Source organism: Bidens hawaiensis, unplaced genomic scaffold, assembly GCF_021521415.1.
Source record: "Bidens hawaiensis isolate Kalapana, Puna unplaced genomic scaffold, B.hawaiensis_p1.1 tig00017451_1, whole genome shotgun sequence".
Lineage (NCBI taxonomy): Eukaryota > Viridiplantae > Streptophyta > Magnoliopsida > Asterales > Asteraceae > Bidens > Bidens hawaiensis.
In genome coordinates, this window is record NW_027492638.1 from 16,369 (window position 1) to 29,717 (window position 13,349).

The following is a 13,349-nucleotide window of genomic DNA, read 5'->3' on the forward strand; positions in this document are numbered from 1 at the left end:
TCCATAATAACATCACTGATATGCAAGTACAGAGTATACAAAAATCGATTTGATATCTTGCAGTTCCATTTTCCATCACCAACATGATCTTCAACTTGACCAGCAGTAACCTTCGATCGCTTTAATCATAAAGGCACACATATGGTCTGTTTACATAGTTTTAAGATCACTACACCTGATGAAATCGTCAATGAGTATTGCAACTTCCATCTTAAAGTAACATGAAAGAATTCGTTAACAAACTCACCCTTAAATTAATCGTCAGGATCAAAATTTTCATCATCTTTCATGTACTTCTCTTGCACTGCTGCTGTTGTGAAAACAATTGTTAAGTATTCCAGCTCTCAAATATGACAATCTTAACACATTTGCACACAAAATAACTCTATTAAGATGAGATTATATCGATAAGAAAGACAATTTGTTAAAAGGATATCTGTAGTAATCCCAATCTGTTTGTCCAATGGCAATTTTGCTAAACTCAACCGCACTAGCATCCCTGCCTTGAAATACATATCCGTTAGTCTTGTCTATTAACTTCACAAGTTCTGTAACACTCTCTTTGTCCTGAAAAAAGTCAAACCAATTGATATTAAATTGTCAATCTTGTACATACATAGCCTACTTAATAAAGCAATTAGTAGAAAATAGATATTAGCATGCCTGTATGGCCAATGTAGTAAAGTTGACCAAACCAAAAGCTTCAACTACTTCACAAAGCTCTTTTGTAAGTTTTCTAACACCATAAACACAAGTTCATTATAGAAATTAGCATGCCTACACGCTGACGTGGCAGTTAAGAAGTCAACCAACAGCCTACCTATACTTAGCGGAGCGTGGATCTTGATCAAGATGGTGCTGTAAATAAGACAAGTCTTCAACGTCCGTGTAAAATTCAAGATTGAAGGCTGCAGTATACAAGAATCAACCTTTGTCCATAAAAGTCAACTTTTGGAAAAAAAAAAATGTAGTAATTTAAAGGTTTACATACGCAGCTTTCCATAGCTCTCAATAAGATCAATCTTTGATAAGACATTGACATGTGGCAGTTCAAAATTCAGCATTGTTGATAGTGATAAAAGTAACGCACTCACATATTTCCCGGGGTCACTACAAAGGTGAGCATCCACCAAATGAACTGCAGTCAACTGTAAAGGGAAGACTTCAACTGTTAACACTCTTGCAGAAAAGGTTTACGTGTGTGTGAATATACTTACCCGAAGATCTAGTTTTTCAATAAGTTTCAGTATGACATTTTTTGCATTCGAATGGAGGAAGAATAGTTCTACTTGACCCGGAAAATCAAAAAGAAGATAGTGATCTGCAAATAAACTTATTTGAGTTGGAACTATAACAATACAACACTATCAAGAACCATAAATTTGAGTAATGCATACTATACTAACCTTTCAAAAGAGGTTTGAGTTTAGATTCCAACCAGTCGATATTTTTCTCTAAGTAATCCATACAATACACAAGACCTCCGTTAGGACCAAGAGAATGTTCATTCATCACATCACTGAGTTTTATAAGGTCCTCAATGTTGATAGCACAATCATATCTTTAAACAATTATTAAAGAAACCACAGTTCATTTTCAAAATAAAATGTTGCAATAATCGAACGTCAAACAGGATACGGTAACGAGTCATTTGCAGGGTCTAAGTTTATAACAGCTACTTTCCTGAAACAATTACAATGACAAACAAAATTAGAATCATTTGCAGGATCTGTATTTATACAGAGTTATGGAACTTGCTATTGAAGCGTTTGAAGGGGGGAGAAGTATGAATCTAAATTGCGGAAATAACCTGAAAGACCCCGTAACTAAGATAAATAAAACTGGAATTAAGGTAGATAGACAGCACGATTCGAGAGGGGTTAGCCTCCTAACATAAAATAACAATTTTGATAAAAACTCAGTTAAACTAAACATGACTCTGAAAGACTCTTAAATAGACTACTAACAAAGTAAAGTAACTGCCCACTAGTTCCATAGTTATCAAAGGCACTAGGTGCACTCAAGGAGCATAGGCCTCACCTAGGGCCTAGGCGCAAAGCGCAAAAAAAGGGAGGGTTTAAGAAAAAAACATATTCAAACAAAAAAAATTAAAATTTGTTATGCATTAGAAAAATAATACTATTTTTCATATAAAATAAACAAAATCTATTATATAACCACAGTTATCAAATGCGCTAGGCGCACTCAAGGCGCATAGGCCTCACCTAGGGCCTAGGCGCAAGGCGCTAAAAAAGCGAGAGCCTGAGGAAAAAAAAGCGCACTTAAATAAAAAATTTAAAATATATTATGTATATGAAAGATAAAACTATTCTTCAAATAAAATAAACAAAAACTATTACATAACATGTAATATCATCTAATTAGTACTAAAAGTTCTAAAATAGTCAAGATTCAAATGTAATTGTAGAACTTGAATAACAAAATGTATCAATATAATGTCTTTGACCTCTCCTAGATCTATGTTTCAATAGCACATTAGCACTTCTTGTGTTTCTCTTGCTCGGCTTTTATCTTCTCATGTTCTTGGCATAGACATTGATGGAGCGCTCGCCTAGGAACTAGAAGCACATTTATTGAGCCTAACCTAAATAATGGGCCTAGGCGCAAGAAGCGAGGGATTTTAATAACTATGCATATAACATTTAATATAATTAGCACCAAAAGTTCTAAAAGAGTCAAGATTCAAATGTAATTCCAGAACTTGAATAACAAAATGTTCAAAGTAAAGTACCAAAAGTTCACTGAAATGTTCAAAACATAAAACACCAACAGTTCAAAAAGTAATAAATAGTAAAGAGTCAAATGATCATTGTTCTTGATCCGTCATCGATACCAATAGAGGTGTCGTCAACTTCAAGAAGCAAGTGCCTAGGAACCAGAAGCGCATATATTGGGCCTCACTTGGAAAATTGGTCTAGGCGCAAGAAGCTAGGCCTTTTAATAACTATCACTAGTCCCACTCTAATATGAACTGCCCTCCTCTCAAATTATTTAAAATTGGCGCCAGAACTTGATTAATTAGAATGCACAGCAGCTGGTTAAAGCAATAAGCATAAACCTGATCCAATCAGATTTGCATTAGGGTTCGTATCATAACTCCTTTGCATATTAAATTCTGTTGAAACCCTTAATAATTTCAAGTTAGAGGATTGACTAATGACTAACTTCATGTAGGGCTGTTCACGGTTCCAGGGCCGGCACAACCTTTTTGGGGGCCTTTTCCAAAAGCCTAACACGCATGCTAAATTTTTTTTTTCTAGTGCTTCTAATCCCCCGCGTTGCTTAACTTTAGTGTCTAACTTGCCAAACAAAACCTTAGTGTATTAACAGCTAAAAAGGAGAAGCATGCCTATAAATCTATAATGCATTCGTAGGACGTGATTTGTTTAGGGTCTCCATAAGTAGGCTACTAGGCTATGATAATAAAATCCAATATGTAGAAAAAAAACATCATTGGATAATTTCTACCACTGCCACAGTTAGTAGGGGTGTTCACCATTTCGCTTTAAACCATGAAACTGCCCAAACCTGTCATCAGTTTGGTTTCACGGTTGATTTTTATATTAACTTTTGGTTGGTTGGTTTCGAAAATTTGAAACCGTGTCAAACAGTTTGGTTTACGGTTACACAAAATACCAGACCAGGCCGTAAGATTGACGATATATATATTTTAATATTTCATATTTAAGTATATTTAACTATATATTAAGCTTGACTAAAACAAGTGACATCTAGTAAATAGGCTTACATTATCTCTAGACTAACTAAAATTAAATGGGTAGCCCACAACTCTATCACCACCTCGTGAGAAAATAACTGCTGCTGTCATTATTAGTTGCAAGGGCGGGTATATGAGATTAAGAAAAAAGAAAATAAAGTGTAACTGTCATCTATGAACTATGCAGTCGATATCACTGATATATCGGTGATATATTGGTTATCGGTCCTTTGGTAGAATATCAGTCAAAATATCGGTTAGAATATCGGTACCGATAATATCAGCGATATTGACCGATTATAAATGACCAATATATCACCGATATTCTCAATATCAGTGTTTTAAGTCTTAATTATCAATTTTTAGTGTTTAAAGTCTTAATCAGCTCCTACTTGCTACGATTGTTAGTGTTTTGCAAGTTGCAAAAGATTAATTTGTTAGTGGTAGGAGAGTTTCTTGAATTATTAGTGTTAAATTGCTATATATATGAATTTTACATGATATTTAAATTACCGATATCCCATCGATATATCATCGCGATAACCGATATCTCAGGTATCGGTAGTTGACCGATATCCGATATTCCGCATTAACTGCTTAGTCTATGAAGGTTGTTGGGAGATTCTTCTGAAATTCTTTAAATCTTAAGGCAAATTGCTGAGTCTTTCGAATTTTAGCTTACTAGAGAAATTGCTTAACAAGTTATTCTAAAAATCCAACCTTTCTTTTTAGGATTTCAACATGTTTTGTGTTTTTATGGCTGTTTAACAGCTTATAATTTCTTATCTTATGCATTCTATATAAGGGCCCGAGAAAGCCCAACCCGCAAAACCAAACCGTTAGTAACGGTTCAGTTTGGTACGGTTTTGGTTTTCAATATTCAAAAGCCATTAATATCGGTTTGGCTCACGGTTTGACCTAAAAACCGTCAATAGGACCGTGAACACCACCTAACAGTTAGTTATCAATCTGCAACCATCTCCTACCACAGAAACTACAGCACATATGGGTATTATTATATTATCTACTATCTCAAGAATAAATCTTTACACTTTATTAGCAACAGTGTTGTAAAAGTCGGATTCCAAGGCCTTGTCCTCGGACATCAACCTTACCGCATTTTCCCAACTCGGCCACCATTACTCGCCAAGGTCCAACTCGGTCAAAATTCGGAGTACTCGGGATTACTCGGCCTCCAAGTTCAACTCGGCCAGCATTTTTTTTTTTTTTTTGTAAAAGACTAAAAATAACAACAAAACATAAATTTTTTGAATTATGTTTTTTTTTTCATATGAATTATGTTTATTTTGATGTGAATTATGCTTGTCTTAGCATATATATATATATATATATATATATATATATATATATATATAGTATCCAATGGACTGCCTAGCGAGTTTTACAACACTGATTAGCAATCACCATCTAATTCAAATTCTAAACATAACTAACTAACCAACAATACATATATAATAAGTATACCAACCTTCCAATGAGTTGCAGGTACTGAGACATGCCATTGCAGTAAGTGGTCTTGCCAGAACCAGGAGGACCGATCACCACCTGACCATACCCCACCATCTTTATCTATCTGCCAAAAATCGAAACAAGTAACACTTGATTTCAACTGAAACTGATTGATGTGTGAATCAAGAACAAGAAGCAAGCTTTAGCCTTCAGTTCTCCTCTTTATTCATGATTTTAATCGAGTAAATTAGGGCTGGGCCCATATCCGGCAAAGAAGAGGGCCTCAGACCCAAAGATTTTAAGATTAATTAAGCCCACTCTCTTGATTTAAAATTTTACTTAAAAGTTAAAAACTATTTGAAACATGAATTAGAGTGAAGTACTAAAGTAGCCAAGTTGTTTTACTTAATGTTTTATAAACCGCTTCAAACCAGGCGGTATTACCGATTATACCGGTAACTGGAGACATAACTGGCACGATAGAGCCCTGTATAATTAAGGTCCAAGAAAGTTTTCAAACCGCAGAAAAATCTGGTAGACTAGTGCTTACCAATGAGCTGATTTATACCCATGTTCAATTTTGAGTTTTACTTTTTCTTTTTAACTCCTAATTCGTTTAGAGGCTGGTTGTTATATCTAGGGGTGTTTAGTATTTGATTTGGACTCGAATAACTCGAAATTCGATTCGGCTCGCATTCGAATTCGATTCGGTTCGGTTCAAACTCGATTTTAGAAATCGAATTTTGAATCGAACACAAATTTATGATTTTAAATTCGATTCGATTTAAAATTCGAATTCAAATTATACATATTATATTTTTATTATATATATATACATACTTATCAATGAGATGCCACCATTAACATACAAATGAAGCAATCCGGTGGCTCCATAGGGGGTGGGGACGATCAAAGCGCGACATATAGAATTTTAGAAGTTTTGTTTATATATATTAGGGGGGAAGGGGCACTCATGGCCATGGGTTTACCCATGCACCGGTCAATCATATACTGTCACCTCATTTCTATCCTTAGTTACCCGTAAATCACAAAATTACTGGCAACACATACCTACAAGTACCCTAGAATTTTATTAATTCATTTTAATTCTTTAATGGTCAACAATGAATCAATTTTTTGTGGCAAAAAGATTTGCCATGGAATGAAGTTATGCACCTTATCCACATGGGGTGAGGTAATGTTGCCATGTGGTTTGGAAGTCATGCACCCTACCCATGTGGGTGCCCCGTCCTCTCTTATATATAGATAGATTGTCGGCCGTTAATAATTGTAACAAGTAAAATAGTTATAAAAATGAAACGTTACTTGAAATCAATGAACTTGTGAAACCTATATCAAATAAATAAAGGTTAAATATTACGAAACAAATTCCAAGGTTAAGTAAACTAAAGTTTAGGTTATAACTATTAAAAAACAAAAAGAAAGTTAACTACAGCTTAGGTATAAGTATTTTAAAAAAGTTAGAAATTATGCTATTAACAAAGTTTTAACAATTAAATATCCTCAAGAATTACTATAGTGTGATCGCCGGTCGGCGGGTCCTGTGAGGGGGTGGAAATGTAGCTTAAGGTTCTTCTAGAGCATCAATATTCAATATTATAGGCTATTTAAAGATGCAAGGTGTAAAGTACGATAGATTTAGCCATTTAGGATAATAATATATATCACTTTGATATTAAGATACTTTTAGATATTTGGGCACGCCCATACCATCACAAGTGTAAAGCAATTTTTTTATTGACAATTAAAGTTGCAACTTTTGAAACCTTTGGATTTTGGTAATGATTTGCCACAGTAATTAATAATTATAGATGGTGGGCAATATGGGTGAGTTGTGAGGACAAATTGATATGCTTGTCATGATCTTGAACACTTAGACAAAGAGAGCAAACACACATGTTTTTTTATGTGTCGGCGATAATTTCAAATTTTCTAGTGCCATAAAAAAAGATACGTTAATGAAAACGATTACCCATTTGTGTCTTGCGTATATGACTAACAATGATTGGTTCTTGTAATGCCATTAAGAAAGAGAATAATGATGTTACAAAACACTTCAAATATTGAACCATCCTTAAAACTTAAAAATTGGTGTAAAATGCAAAATCCACAAAACTTAAATCAATTTTGTAGTTGTTACTTTGGGTGTCGCTCTATTATTTGCATTTGGATTAGGTCGATTCTTTTTTGAATCTTTATCGTGCAATTTCCTCAACATCAGAGAATGTTTTCATATTTTTTTTTACATAATTCTTGATTGGTACACGTAAGAAATCGACCAATTCCGTAGTACGATTTCAAATCGGAAGAGATTTCAAGAAAACTTATATGTTGTAACAAACTCATCTGAATTTGTTTACAGAAAACAATAATCTAAAAGCTTTTACGTTAAAAGTAGACCTAGAAGATTAAAAAATATATATAAAAACTTAAGTCACGCCAATCCTTGTTTCGAGTATGTCCATATTATTCACTTCTTGTCCAGGTTCAGTGTCCAGGTTCAGTGTATTCAATTGCTCAGCGCATGACCCCACGAAAGCAAAAAAAAAAAAAAGAAAAGAAAATAGGGAAAAAAGGAAAAAAAAAAAAAAAGGTTTTTTAGGGACACCAAACACCCACTGTACGTCTCGTATAGCCCCATACGTCCAATGGCTAGGGGATGATGGTTCAAGGAGTTTTTTCTATAGAGGTGGGTTTCCTCTTTGATGGTGTTCATGAATAAGTGAGTTCTGGAGTGTTAAAATTAATATGAACGGTTGTCATCTCGTTTCAAGAAAATTCAAGTATTGGAGTAGTTCCAAACATTGTTAAAAAAATATAATTTTTAATGATAGTTAGGTCAAAGTTGATGGCTTTCTTCGAGTTAATTACAAATTTTATTATTTATGTTTGTATCAAATATTAACGTATGTCTTTTACCTTTAAAATTGATAAGATTAGTACTTAATATTTTCAGATGTTACACGTTTTGTATTTTAGTCTCATATATCCCAGTTAATTTTTCTCGTTAAATATGGTCATGCGCAAGACACATGAGTGTAGTTTTATAATTTTACACTTTTGTTTAAAAATACAAAATATAACATCATCGTCATTCCGTTTCACCATCTTCACATGCGATGTTGGAAAACTGTTTTGTCCATTACGTGAAGATGGTGAAAAGGAATGATGATGCTATATTTTGTTCTTTGAATATATGTGTAAAATTACAAAGCTACTCTCATGTACGTTGCATGTGATCATATTTAGCATTTGAAAACATTCACTACAAATCTCGTCAACTTTAAAGGTAAAAGACAAATTTTGTAATTTACTCGCTTTCTTCTACACACATTGGTTTATAACTACTAAAAAGTTTATACACATCTTATTACAAAATAATCTCTTTTCTCCTACAAAATTATTTGAAGATAAATTCAATTATGTCGTCGTAGGTTGAGGTTCCTTCTAAATACACTGCTAAAAAAGTTTTGAAGCTTTCAGTGATTTTGATAAAATCGCACCAAAGGTTAACTTGAGGTTTTTAATTCCATGGAATTAGTACAAGAAAACGGAGATGACATTACAATGAAGAACTTCACATTAGGTGATAGTAAGAAAGTGTTTCATCATCATAGTTTTTACCATCTTTTATTCATAATATGCCTTTTTTTTGGGGGGTTACATGCAATTGTCCCATTCCTAACTGGAAAAAACAACGCTGACGCCTTGGACGCAAGCAGCTATAGTTATAGCTACTCCTTCATTGAAGGTGACATATTAGATTCAATCAATTATTATCATGTTAAGGCTGCGCCCTCCTTAGACGAAAGAAGTGCATTCAAACAAACCGTGTGAGGATATTATTAAGAAAGAGAAAGCGTTATACAAGAACAGATATTATTATATTAAGAAAAATTAGATTTTAATAATCCTAATTTTCTGTTATTGGTCAATAATAATTTTAACTTTGTTTATTCCTACTAGTGGTCCCAAATTTAAAAAGTTGGCTCTCAATGGTCCCCCGTTAATAAAAACCTAACGGCGTTAAGTTTTTTCCGAATTTCAAACTGATTTATTAGGGCTTTTGATCGGAAGGAGGATACGAGTCGATTAACGTAAAACTTAGCTCGAAATGATGCTTCAAATGGCTTGATTAGTGCTTCAAATCGGGTGTTTGAATTTAAAATTAACAAAAATTAAGCTGTTTGGAGTATCGTTTCGAGCTAAGTTTTACATCAATCGACTCGCATCATTCTTCCGATCAAAAGCCCTAAAAAATCAGTTTGAAATTCGAAAAAAACTTAACGCCGTTAGATTTATTTTAACAGGGGACCATTGAGAGCTAATTTTTTTAAATTTGGGATCACTGGTGGGAATAAACTAAGTTGAGATTATTATCGGCCAATAACAGAAAGTTGGGATTATTAAAATCCAATTTTCCTATTATTAATAATCTGAGTTGATATATTAGGCCGAGCGTAGTGGGCGAGGAGAAGGGCGATTTTGGGCGATAAGGAGGAGGAGGAACACCCCCCCCCCCCCCCAAGCGATAAAAGGGGCGACAGGGGGGGATGTATTTTTTTGTCGCCGGTGATGGTTTGAAGAATATTAATATTATTATAATTTTTTGACCGTTGAAATGTCATAAATTAAAAAAAACAAAACAATATATATATATATATATATACCCTTTTCTTCTCCAACTTCATCTTCAACCATCAATACTTCATACAAAAATGCATCTCTTCTTCAAAAAAAACCTATAAAACTGAATCCTAAAAACAACCCGAGCCATCCATTCCTAGCTACGGGCAATACCATGCTCCGCAAAACCAACCGAGCGCAAACTTTCAATGGTTCTCGAACACCGAAAATCAACCAAACCTAAATTATCAATTTCCGTTTCCCAACCCGAACTTAAACATGTACACCAACTTCCTCAACCCCAAAACCCCATGTCGGTGTTCATGTCTAGCCAGCCGGAGTCGGTGACGTTGCCGGATACTCAAACGGCACAGGCCACCGGTTCAACCCAAAAGGCGTAAACACAAAAAGAAGTACCCGGGGGAGCCGGCGGCGCCACGTGAGCAATACAAGCCATGGACGAAGGAGAAGGAACTAGCTCTCGCAAATCTTAGATCGTCATTTCGAAGCATCCCGACGTTGGTAAGTTATTAATATTAAGTATTTATTTAACTTTATTAATTAGTATTGATTTAAAATTAATTTTAATTGTGAAAATAATTTAATTGTAGCAAACTTTCAAGCTGTTGGTATTTGGACGAAAATATTTGAAACTTGGCTCAGGCTAACGGGCAAACCGGAAGAATTCTGGGTAAAGAAGCGGTTCAAGCTTATTGGAAGGCTATCAATAAAGAATGCCAAAAATATGTTGGGATATACAACCGATAGAGTGAACACGATTGGCGTAGCAGGCAAACGACGCCAACATCCAATCTTGAGCATTAAGCGACTTTCGAACTCAAGGGTAACCGAAATGGTGGCAAGGGAAGCCATTTATGGATTAAAGTTCTTGGGAGAAACTTCCGATTTGCCTGAAATGGAGCGGGGCACCCACCATTCCGATCACTCGAAGATCTGGGGCATTATCCTAGGCTTCAAAAAAGTTGAAGACCTCATCTTCAACAAATCCGAGCACACCCGCAACACCCTCTGATGCTCGTAACTTCAACCTTGTTGATGAAGACGAGGATGTCGCGGTTAATTTAGGGGACGGCGACCTATAAAAGTTACCTCAACCCCACAAGAGAGGAAAAAAATGAATACAAAAAATGTGGAGGGTTCGTCGTCGTCACAAGCCAATGTGGTGGCCCACAAAGAAAACGACCGACTAAATGAATTGTTGGGTTGTTTCGAAGCCCGAAACGTGGAACGTACCACTTTCTTCCAACATAGAAACGAAATCAACGATCGGATTCCCGATCTCTTTGAATTGCGGCAAATGGGAAAAGACTACGACTTCCTCGTCTCAAACGGGTAAAACGAAGAGGCCTTTTTATTGGAAGAACGGCGAGTAGAAAAAATGCGCAATTTTATGGGTTTTTTATGTATTTTTTTGGTATTTCTTTTTTTCATTTTAATGCACTTATTTATTTATTTAATTTAATGAATTTTTATTTGTTTAATTTAATTATAAAAAGAAAATAAAAAAATATGACGTGGTGATGGAGGGGCTACAATACCATTACACCCCTAAAACAAAAATTCCTCATTTGCTGACTGGGCATCACATGTCAAAAATCACCCAATTTTATAGCCTCTCCACTACATATAGCCTTATGGTTTTTAGTATGTTTCAGATAACAGACAATGCTCTAGTTGAATAATCATTGTGCCGTGTTGGAGTTTGATATGATAAAAATGTTAGTTTCTATAAGGCTATGTATAGTGGAGGCCGGAGGGGCTATATTGGGGAGCAACTTTTGACATGTGGCACCGCGTCAGTAGAGGAATGATTTTCATTTTAGGGTGTAGTGGCTTATAGCCCAATATTGCACATCACATCATACACACATACACACACACACACACACACACAATAAGCTAATATTTTTATTTTGGAAAATTGGTTTTAAATAACTCTAACTACCACATATTGGTAAATAACAAGCCCAACTTTGCACTTGGCTGGTGGCGGTCTTAACTAAAAGGGTATTGTTTTTAACGGGCCACGACTAACGGATGTTAACCCCATTAGTGATTTGCTGACGTTGACCTTCTTCTCCGGCCGGAAACCTGCTGGAAACCTGCAACTCGCCTCCATTCTCCCTAATATCGTTACACCGTCTCTCTCTCTCTCTCTCTCTCTCCCCTCATATGAAACCTAACCGACGTGTCGCCGTTGTTGTCTCCGGCGAAGTGCACACTCGTCAATTGTGCGTCATTCGAGGTAATTGACACTACATTCGACTCGTTTTGACCCTCTTAATAAAAGCCCTATGCTTATTTTGTAGATCGTGTAACATTGATTTCGAATTTTTGAAAATAAGATCGGGTTTGGTATCTAGAGATTTGCCATGGAAGAAGATGTAATGCACTTCATTTTCAAATTTCCGATGTGTTTTGAAGAGGGAGGGAGACGGTGTGATGATATTAGGGAGAATGGAGGCGAGTTGCAGGTTTCCGGCCGGAGAAGAAGGCCAACGTCAGCAAATCACTAACGGGATTAGCATCCGTTAGTCGCGGCCCGTTAAAAACAAATACCTCTTTAGTTAGGACCGTCACCAGCCAAGTACAAAGTTGGACCTGTTATTTGCCAATAGGTAATAGTTGAGATTATTTAAAACCAATTTTCCTATTATTTTCAATCACAAGCAGGCGATAAATACATGTCGCCCATCTCGCTCAAAAAATTCTGAGGGTGGGGGTGTTCACGGCAACAAAGGGGCGATTTTGCTCCCATTACACTTGTCTAAAATCTATACAGAGTTTATGCTATAGTTATTTCCTTGAACGACCATTATGTTTATTTAATCTTACTTGGTTGTGTGGGCTAAGAAAAGCAACAACAACACCATAAATGAATACGAACAAGATACACAAAATTATAAATAGCATGTGAGTTTGTGTCACGCATTATTGTGTTCACTGATATTGACAACATGATACGAAAGATCAAACCTCACAGCTCACGTTTTCAGTACATTGAGACAATACAAGAAAACAGTTAAACGGATATACCAAAACAATAAAAACTTTTCAAATTCGGTGACGATAAGAAATCGTTTTTCAAGTACATTGAGACAATACAACCCCAACATATTTTTTTTAAAGGCAAACTTTATGTAAAAAAAACACACCCATTAGCAACAATTAACAGAACACACAAACCAATTACATGCAAAGGAGTGAGTTTTTCAATCACTCAATTCAATCAACTTCTATTTACAACTACGACTAGAAAATCACAAATATGACACGAAAATTTTTGAATCAAATGTTTTTAAATCCTCTTGACACCCAAATAATCAGTCCTAATGAGCTCTCTGTGACATCTGCCCGATCCGACCCGACCCAGGTACCCGTTTCTCTGACCCGATCTCTTTCTTTTATGATTTAATATTTATTTATACTTATATTTTACTTTTAATAATAATAATATACTTTTCCTTCCCGC

At 35.3% G+C, this 13,349-nt stretch overlaps 1 protein-coding gene across 1 annotated transcript; it reads right to left on the reverse strand.

Annotated features, from left to right (window-relative positions):
• Positions 1-217: 217 nt before the first annotated feature.
• Positions 218-5,324, reverse strand: LOC143553919 (GPN-loop GTPase QQT1-like). Its single transcript, XM_077043804.1, has 9 exons — positions 5,229-5,324; positions 1,639-1,683; positions 1,407-1,561; positions 1,218-1,321; positions 992-1,148; positions 821-908; positions 664-736; positions 436-567; positions 218-314 (listed from the first exon to the last, which is right to left on the reverse strand). The coding sequence occupies exons 1-9, from the start codon at positions 5,321-5,323 to the stop codon at positions 255-257; spliced, it is 909 nt and encodes a 302-aa protein (XP_076899919.1). The 5' UTR covers position 5,324; the 3' UTR covers positions 218-254.
• Between the last annotated feature and the right edge of the window lie 8,025 nt (positions 5,325-13,349).

Coding starts and splice junctions, on each gene's coding strand:
- LOC143553919 (XM_077043804.1), bottom strand. CDS start 5,323: ATGGTGGGGTATGGTCAGGTGGTGATCGGTCCTCCTGGTTCTGGCAAG. Junction 1,322..1,406: donor ACTCAAACCTCTTTTGAAAG/GTTAGTATAGTA, acceptor GTTTATTTGCAG/ATCACTATCTTCTTTTTGAT. Junction 568..663: donor TTACTACATTGGCCATACAG/GCATGCTAATAT, acceptor GACTTTTTTCAG/GACAAAGAGAGTGTTACAGA.